This window comes from Micropterus salmoides, unplaced genomic scaffold, assembly GCF_014851395.1.
Source record: "Micropterus salmoides isolate LMB-PRFRI ecotype aquatic unplaced genomic scaffold, ASM1485139v1 Ms_hic_scaffold_17, whole genome shotgun sequence".
Classification (NCBI taxonomy): Eukaryota; Metazoa; Chordata; class Actinopteri; order Centrarchiformes; family Centrarchidae; genus Micropterus; species Micropterus salmoides.
The window spans coordinates 2729831-2739585 of NW_024040817.1; the positions used below are offsets into that span (position 1 = coordinate 2729831).

At 41.4% G+C, this 9755-nt stretch overlaps 1 protein-coding gene across 1 annotated transcript; it reads right to left on the minus strand.

The window, feature by feature from the left end:
* Positions 1-2290: 2290 nt before the first annotated feature.
* Positions 2291-9439, minus strand: LOC119906803 (LIM/homeobox protein Lhx9-like). Its single transcript, XM_038724165.1, has 6 exons — positions 9343-9439; positions 7986-8178; positions 7787-7895; positions 7134-7269; positions 5741-5973; positions 2291-3140 (listed from the first exon to the last, which is right to left on the minus strand). Exons 1-6 carry the CDS (start codon positions 9425-9427, stop codon positions 2742-2744), a joined length of 1155 nt encoding a protein of 384 aa, XP_038580093.1. The 5' UTR covers positions 9428-9439; the 3' UTR covers positions 2291-2741.
* Positions 9440-9755: the final 316 nt, after the last annotated feature.

Genomic DNA, 9755 nt, shown 5'->3' on the forward strand with positions numbered 1-9755 from the left:
TTAAAAACTGCCCGCCCTCCATCCTCCCCCCCCCGCCAGCATCAGGTCACAGGCTGCTGTCACCCATTGGTCCTTCGCCCCTCTGACGCACACGAGTCAGCGTCGATCCTAACAACCTTCATTCTTTCAGCTGAGAAACCTTGGCCCACCTCAGCGACGAGGCCCGGAGTGTCGCCCGTAATTACCGCCGCTTGATTGGGAAGGCAATTCACAAAGAGGAAGCAACCAATTCATTAAGATGTTTCTGAGAAGAGAAAGTCTCAGAGAGAGAGAGAGAGAGAGGGGGAGGGAGGAGGCAGAGAGGAAGACCATGGCGGTTTGTGGTTTCTTTTGTCATTGTGGTCGTCACAAAGGTCGTCTCGCTGGGAAAACACAGACACACCTGAAAGAATGTCATTCAAGCTGTCTGGTTTTGAGGAACAACAAACCATCAATCATTCTAAACTCTAACTTAATTTGCCACCAATTACCTGACAAAGGATCTTCAGAGCAGCTGGTTGCGCCGATTCTGAAGCGGGATTTTGCCATCAGGCTATTTTAAGATTGATGCTTGTTAAGGATACATTTGATGATATAAGAGGAACAGGCTTAAAATCCTGGTTTATTACAACTTATCTTGGTAGTTTCGTCCATCATTTCTGTCAGAGTTAACAGCTGAGATCTGGGAACACATTGTTAGGGTGATGTCACCAAAATGAGGTGAGGCGGGTCAAGAAACAAACGAAGGTGAACGGCAAAAAAAATAGTTTACAGACCAACTTCATGGTTCTACAAGACAAATCCGATTGCCGGTACATATATAAAGTAGTTTCAAAGTAATGTTACTATTGTACGTCACATCTGGTTTCCTGTTTCTCTGTAAGTTCTTATTTTCTTATGAGTGGGTTCCTGTTTTGTTTGCTCTCACACACACACACAAATATACACATTCCTGCAGCTGGTTTCGCACAGTTTCACTCTCTAGATGTGGTGGTAAAACACCAACGCACACAGCATCGGACCAACAAAGGCAGGGAAGAAGAGGACAGCTGGATTTGTGAGACAATGCAGGTTTTAAAAACACAGAGAAGCAGAAAATCCAATTAAATAAGATGCTGGAAGATATCTGACAATGTTGCTTTAAAAACTTCTTAAAAGATTGAATGATTAACAAAATAACAGCAAATTAATTTTCTGTTCATCAACTTGTCGATGAATCAGCTAACTGCTTGTGGTGCACAAAGAGGAAGCTTTGAGGAAGGAAATGTGGGAAAACAACAGCTGATGGTTTATTCACAGTTGTCACACAGAAAGAGCTTCATCACACAGGAAGCAGAGAAGCACAGCACACAGTCGGGCTCATCATGTGACTTAGGTATTTAAGGAAATAGAAAACTACACTTTCAGTGCTGTCATGTGACGTGATGTAGTCCTTTACCTACTGCTACTAATGATTTGTTACTATTGGTTCATCTATCAGTATTTTTTAAATATCGTTCCCAGTACGAGTTCAAAGTGACATCTTCAAATTAGGGCTGCAACATTTGCGATCGCTTCGTGATCTTATTTCACCAACAAAAAGGGGTAATTAAGCAAAAAGGGGTAATTAAGCATGCGTCTATTGTCTATTTCTGATAATATCCGTATTAATATTGTAGTATTGATCTGAACTATACAGCCCAGCCCATACTTTAATTGATTATAACAGTCAAGAAACTCAAAAGTAGTGTATTTACAGTTATTAATCAGTTAGTGGTTGAAGTGTTGAAATGCTTAATTAAACCCTAACAAGAGAGTTACAACCTCTGTTAAAGTTATAATCCTTAAGATTTTTTAAAAACCCTGTTATTGACATACTCTCAGCATTTGTTCTGCAATTTAAGCCTTCAGTGATTTATATTATAGCCAATGGACAAAAGTTCTGGGACACCTACACATTACTTTTATAACATCTCATTCTAAATCCATACACATTAATATGGAGTTGGTCCCCCTTTGCAGCTTTAACAGCTTCAACTCTTCTAGGAAGGCTGTACACAAGATTTTGGAGTTTGTTGTTGGGAAGTTTTGCCCGTTCATCGAGAAGCATGGGCATTTGTGAGTTTAGTCACTGATGTTGGATGGACACGAGGTCCTGGGCTCTGTCAAGGTCTTCCACACGAAACTGGGAAAACCATTTCTTCATTGAGGTGGCTTTGTGCACGGTGGCATCGTCATAATGAAACAGGAACAGGCCAAACACAAACTGTTGTCTGTTGCATTAAGAGTTCCTCTAACAAAGACCACACCATGAAAAAACTGCCTGAGAGAGGGGTGTCCCAGTACTTTTGTCCATATGGTGTACCTCTCTATATAATAGATTTCATTGTTAATCCGCCATTTTTCCTTCTCACACACGAGTGATGCAGCGAGTAGTTGCTGTAATTTGATCAAACTGTTGACTGTCCTCTCTCCGACAGATGGGTAAGAGCCAGATTAAATTACATTTCCTGCTGATCTCCTTCTCCTTCACATTAAAAACTCACATGTTAAAAGGATTAAAACTTTAACTGTTCTCTCATTTTGAAAAGTTGTTCCTTGAAGTTAAAGAGGTGGTATTATGCTCATTTTCGTACCACAGCAGGTTTACATGGTTACATTTTCAAAAATATTTTTTGTCATTACATGCACAAAAAAGATATAACTCAATAAAATGTAAAGGAGAGGGAAAAAGCCAAAAAGCATAATAACACCTCTTTAAGGATGGACGTAACGACCCTCGACTAGCAGTAATGTGAACCAAAACAACTATCAGGATCAACTTCTCCCTCCGCTCCTCCTCCTGCCTCTCCAAAGTCCTCGTAGGCCTCCAGAGAGGAGATACACCCTGGTGCACTCTGGGAATCGTAGTCCAGGAAGAAGGCCGGGTTTTGCAGCTGATGTGACTGGTTGATTGCTGGACTCAACGGCGGGTCGCTGAGCGGGGCGGTGAGCAGGGAGAGCTGCAGATGGTCGATGGTGCTGGTGGAGAAGGGCTGGGATTGGTCGTGTGGGGAGCGGGCCGGCGGCGGGGAGCTGGTTGCCATGGTTAAGCCTCTGGTGGGAGCGGAGGGCGAGTTGACCTGAGAGTCGTCTGAGGTGAGGGAACGTCTCAGTTTGGCCCGAGCATTTTGAAACCACACCTGAGAGAGAGAGAGAGAGAGAGAGAGAGTGTTCACAGGTGAAAGAAGGACATAAAGGTACACGAGTGTGAAGGTTTCTCACAATGCAGATTTTATTTTACTCATTTCATTATATATGTAGGTGTGCAAACATCATTTTTATTTGTCATTTTAGTGTTACTTTTACATACTTTGTTCTGTATTATTGTTTTATTCTATTCTAATATAAAGTATTTGAATATTTGTCGGCACTTTTTCTCTGTGTGTAACATGGAGGAGCCTAGAACTGCATTTCACAATTTATAATATGTACATAGTTTAATCTCCATCAGAATAAGTTTCTTTGTGCCGAATCATTATAATAATAATGCACCTTATTAAGAAGCTCTGACTATAACTATGTGCTTCATTATGTCATAATGATTCATAGGAAGTACTGAAATGATAAGTAAATGAATCATTCTACGGATTGAGAAAAAAGAAATCAATGACAATATTAAAAATTATAACCAGTGGCTGAAGCCTTTATGAAAACATTCAATTCACACTGAACCCCACAGACAAGTTTTCAGACATATATATAATCTGCATGGACTATTTCTGTGTGTCTGTTGTGTTTTTCCCTCCTAAATGTGTAATTAAAAATTACTTCTATACCGTCTCCAGAATCTATGAATATGCAAATACTATTCATGTTGAAAACTGCTGGACACAATATGTCTCACACTTCACTGAAAGGTTATTTCTCAGTGTTTGTGACGTGAAGGCTTCATGTTTCCACAGCGCACAAACATTATTCTGCAAAGTGAAGTAATGAGGAGACTTTAAAATCTACAATATATTTAAATTCCTAATAGTAATCTCTTCTTTTTCTGTAAACTACACTGGATAGGTGCTGCTAAAAACCTGAAAACAGTAGCTTTGGGATGTGTTTACCTAGCTTAGCACAAAGACTGGAAGCAGGGGGAAACTGTTAGCCTCCATGAAATGTACCAACAATGCAGCTTTTCAGCTTTGACACTGTGGTTTTAGAAGCAGATAACTTTATACTTGGACTATAACTTTAATAACTGCTGTTGACTTATTTCAACTTTACTGTCCAGAGTAGTGTTGTGTTGTTCAGTGAACGTTTCGTTCATAAGACCTAATCGTGTGTATGACTCGTGAGGAACGGGTTGTCTCAGTGAGTAATTCGTTCATTTTCACGCATGCGTGAAGGATCTTCGACTCTTACGTTGACTCGTCGCACAGCAGCCGCATGAGCTCCGTCAGCACGGGAAACAGAACTGATTAGTTCACGACTCTCAATTGTGGGTCTGTTTGAGTCGTTCATTTGTCACGTGACAGCTACTGTGGAGCAGGAATGAACGACTCATTCAGGGGCTGACCTCCTCAGTCCTCCTCAGTCCTCCTCAGTCCTCCTCAGTCCTCCTCAGTCTTTCGTTCACTCGGCAGGCTGACTGACTGCCAGCGCCAGAGAATGAGAGGCAGGTTGGCTGTCCGGTAAAAGTCACTGGACTGACATTATATAGCTGTTTTGTTAATGATGTGACATTTAATAAAGCATAACGTTATTCCAGCGCAGTGATGTTGTGCTAACTTATAGTTTTAACACAGCCGCACCGTAACTTTAGTCCTGCTAGTGTTAAAGCTGATGAGACTTGTTCTGGGTCCACTTCAGAGCCCTGACAGGGTTCTACCGGGAGCCGAATTACCTTAGAGGTCATCTCCTCTCCAAAACAAACAGACCCGGTCATTAAAACATTAAAACACAGCCGGGTAGCAACGTTAGCGTTAGCCCTGTTAGCCCTGTAACAGAGCCGAGCTGTTGTTTCACAGCTCCTGACTGGTGAACAACCTGCAGTGTTTGAGAGCTCATGTTTGTTTCTCTGTCTGCAGAATTCGGACCTGATGTGGCCCATTCTGCGTCCAGACCTGCCAAACTGCTGCGTTTATATGTGCTTATTTCTTTGTTCCTCTCTCTGCGCTGCAGTTCTTTAAGAACTTGGTAGCTTGATCCAGATTATTATCAAATTGGTTGAATTTTAGTAAGAGTGTGTTTATTCATATAGTGGATCAAGCTTATTACATCAATATATTTACTGCAAATCTGATATAAATATTTTACTCATGCATAGGGACGTTAGGCTACTGTACGAATGAGCACATTAGAGAGTAAAGATAGTAATTATATACATCAGGCTTTATATGGCTGGTCTGGTTGTATACTCGGGAAATATTGTGAAGATGGAAGGATTTAGGCGGAGTAGTGGATTGCATATAGACAACATATTTCTGTGGTTTTTACATGGTTTGAATTTGGTTGTGGGCCCGGGGGGGTTTATATAATGATAGAGAGTGATCAAGAGGTGAATTTGTGCATTATATTTTGTAAATTAAAGCAAGCCAGGCAGCCTAATCGCCCACTAGAGGGCTGCAGCGCCGCAATAACCAGCCTAGTTCAAACGAACGAAATGACTCAAAAAAAGATTTGTTCATTTTAATGAACGAGATTTGAATGAACGAGTCTGTCAAAAGAGTCGAACTTGCCATCACTAGCACAGAGCCGACACAGTAAAAAACATTCTGCAGTGCAGGATGATATGATCATGTTTCTGTACCTGCAGGACTCTCTTGGGCAGCCCGGTCTTATGTGTGAGGCAGGTCCAGTCTTTGCCGTCAGGGTTGTGCTTCTGGGCGAAATAGGACTCCAGCGCTCTGAGCTGCTCGCTGCGGAAACATGTCCTGATTCGCTTGCTCCGCCTGCGGGTCCGCCCGCCTGTCACCCCGTCATCCAATCGCGGCTCTGGACTGCTCACAGACTCCTCCCCCTCACCTGAAACCTGATTTTGAGCTGTCTCTCGCACGCACATACAGGAGAGTTTTGTTAGCTAGCTAAAAGTCTAAACACACCACAATGCTTTCGAAGAAACTCTTTTAGCTCCTGGTTTTGGTTAAATTGCTACACATTTCCTGTCAGGTTTAGTAGCAGGCAGCTGTTTTCATTAAACAAGCTCTGATGAACTCACTCTACACTAACACGTTAGCCAAAACTAATTTATAAGGTGATAGTATGGTTTTTTGGAGCTTGTTGTGGAGTTTTTCCTCCACCTAATGGCCAAAAAAGCAAATTCATGCTGCCTTAAGCCTCAGCCACACTAAAACAAGAGCGATCTCTGTCCACACCAGCGTTATATTCATCTCCGTCTGTATTAAAACAACTGAAAACACACATCTAGTGGCCGTTAATGTACACCGTGCGTGCACGTGCAGATGTAAACATGAAGCAGGTCGTCTACTCCGCAGCTGCAGAAGATTTGGCGAAAGATGAAAGTAATACTACAGATGAAGAACCACAGCAGAGATGATTTTACATGGACCAACAACAAGCTGGAACTGTTACTGAAAGTTACACGGGAGCACAAAGCGACTGTGGTGGCGGAAGACATACGGCAACATGCACAGTACAAGTCTATAAGTGTTTTTTTTTGCACAGTACAAAATATTTTAATAAAAATACCACAACTAAAACTCTGTCAGTAGCATCGCGTTTTTGCTTTGCATGACTGATAAGATCTTTTTCTCCGTCCTCACTAAAACGCTGCCCCGAGTTTTAAACAAAAACAGAGTCAGCAACGTTTTCAAACTTCTCTGTTGCAGGCGTTCGGGTATGCTGTTTTAGTCTGGACGGGAGGCGTAAAAGTAGCAAAAGGTCTGCATTTTAAAACAAAAACAAAGTGTGGATGTAGCCTTACTGTCACATCTGGCTTGTTAATATTCTCCTCTACGGACATCTGTTCTGTTTGTCAGTAAAATTTAAAAAGTAAAATTTAAAAAAAGTTTCCAGGTGAACTTTTGTCACCATTTGTATACAGTAAAAATATTTTACTTTTCAACTCCCTCCTTTTATTGCAGAGAAATGACTCCTGTTCAAATTATTCAGTGTCTCAGAGATGGAAATGGTGTGTTTCTATATAATACGAAAGGAATACAACACACACACAGATCTCTCACCATCTCTCAGATTTGGCTGGGGTTGGACATCGTGTGATAGCGGGGCACTCCCGTCATCATGGTAATGTGACTGACAGTAGAGGTTCTGGCCCTGCATGCAGTACAAGTTCCCCGGTTGTAATTTCACATCACACTCCTGCAAAACATTATACAAATATATGTGCATTTAACACAAGATAAGATAACAAGTTGCTTTTCAGCGAGTTGCGTATCGATATGTACAATGTTACATCGCCAATATAGGTTGGGTGGTGATGGAACAATGGACAAGACACATGCCTTTGGTGTGAGAGACCTGGGTTCAATTCCCACTGTGAGACATCCACCACTGTGTCCCTGAGCAAGACACTTAACCCCTCGTTGCTCCAGAGGCGTGCGACCTCTGACATGTATAGCAATTGTAAGTCGCTTTGGATAAAAGCGTCAGCTAAATGAATAAAAATGTAAAATAGGTGTGTGTGTATGATTGATTCAAAATGTTCATGTTGCACATTTTGTACCTTTATCTCTGTAAATCAGAAAGTTGTAATGATCCACAGATAGACAGTAACCCAATCTAATGCCTTTTGTTTTTTAACAACTTCAGAATGAGGCACAAAATGGGTGATAATGTTTCTGTAAATGTTTCTTGTAAATCTAAACATCTGAGCTACCTGGCAGGAGAAGCAGTGAGGATGGAAGGTCAGGTCACCAGACCTCATGACAAAGGCGGAAGCTGGGATTGGCTGGAAGCAGCGAGCACACTGACCGCCTCCAAACATCCTGAGCAGGAAGAGAAATCAAGTCAGGAGATTTCAACAGACCCAAACTTCAGAACATTAACAAACTCCTTCAGAGGATAATCCTGCTGACCTGCAGTAGTCCTGCTGGCAGTAGATGTTTCCGTCTCTCCAGAACAGTGAGGGGTGTGTCTGCAGCTCGCAGTGACATTGGCTGCAGCGCAGGCAGGCGCCGTGCCACACCCTACCTGCAGCCAATAGGAAGAAGCGATCGCAGACCTGCTCGCCACAGCCGGCACACATCATTGGCTCCTGGATGGACACTGCTGTCAGAGTCTGAGACAGGTTGACAGACAGATTTATTTACATTGGTCTTCTCTCTTTATTCCACCTAGAATTGATATACTAGTGTTTCTGTGTAAATTATTTATATATATTTTAACTTCTACTTTTGAACTCCAGCTGCAAAAAAGCTAAGCTGATTTTTAGTTTACTTTTTTACTCTCTCCCTTTGGATCTCAGATCCGTTTAGACTTTCCTTTGCGTAATTTTTCCCTCTTGTTTCTGTTTTTCTTGTCTTTCTGTCGGTTGTGCTACACAGTATAAATAAAGTTAGTTTGATTTCTGCACCTTTTGCAGGTCAGAGGTCAGGTTGTTGACCTGGCAGCATGAAAGCAAATCATTATACATTTAAAGGCAGCAAGTGTCTCTGTTGCTATAATTATAATTTATACATTTGTTGTGAACTTTCTAGTATTAGCTGATGTTGTAGTTGTTACATAAATAATGTATGTGAAAATAGCATGAATCAAGGGTAATGATAACTTCACCTTTGGCCTCCATGATTGATTCCTTGTCAATAGATAATTGTCTAAAAGACTGTTCTTTGTTGAAAATTAAGTTTGCTGCATTAATAATCTGTTATTTTCATCCTTTACGTTATGTAACTAAATACTTTCACTCAAGTGTTGTAAATCAACTTGCAAATATTGTCCTTTTTACTCCACTTGTATCTCCAGATGTGGTGATGTTGAATGTTTGTGATAAACTGCAGGATGAAGAGTTCTTTACTGGGACGAGAAAATCAAATCCTCCTTAAGCTAAAGAAACAATTTAACCCCTCTTGGATCAGTTGGAAAATGCATATAGACCATGATGCATTGCTGCAGATTTAACTACCCAACAGGATATAAAGGAGTTGAAACGAGCTCAACTTCTGCAGCAGTAAAATGCAACACACACATTAACGCAGCAGGAATATTAATCCAGAAACATCAGATATAATAGTGAAACACTAACAGGAGTATTTTTACTTTTACTTTCATACCTTCTTTAAGAAGGTTTTAAATACAAGACTTTACCTTGTGGTGGAATATTTTTACAGTGTGGTAAAAGTACTTTTACTTAAGTAAAGAATCTTAATCCTTCTTCCACCATTGTCATGCTCACATTGTCTGCAGCAGCACTTTCCTGCGCCCCCTCCGGGACGCCGCCCGGCTCCCCCTCCTCCGCCTCGTCACCAAGGTCACTGCCGTACAACAAGTCCTCGAGGGCTCGGTCGTCTGGCGACATCATGATTGTCCTGAGAAGAAGGTAATTATAAGTCCACTCGGTAATCACAGCCCTCATTAGGGAACTAAAAGCAGACTCATTTCATGTGTCTATTAATAAACAACAACAACAACAACACGGACCCAAACTGTAACACAACAAGTGTGACATAATTCTGTGTTTTTTTGTTCTTGATTCATCTGAGGTCATAAACAGGAAAACTTTATAATCACATGAAGGTCCTGATGTTCACTAGCTGCTGGAATTCCTGCTCCTCTCACTTGACATTCAGGACTTTTCAATTACTTTCAAGGTCGTGGTGAAATTACATATTCACCAACTGGCAGCATTA

Bases quoted from the DNA above. Each gene is read 5' to 3' on its own strand.
- LOC119906803 (XM_038724165.1), bottom strand. From the start codon at position 9,427: ATGATGTCGCCAGACGACCGAGCCCTCGAGGACTTGTTGTACGGCAGT. The intron at 5,974-7,133 runs GTGAGAGATCTG...TGCGAGAGACAG, and splicing joins CCAGCCAAATCTGAGAGATG to CTCAAAATCAGGTTTCAGGT. The intron at 3,141-5,740 runs GTACAGAAACAT...TCTCTCTCTCAG, and splicing joins TGCCCAAGAGAGTCCTGCAG to GTGTGGTTTCAAAATGCTCG.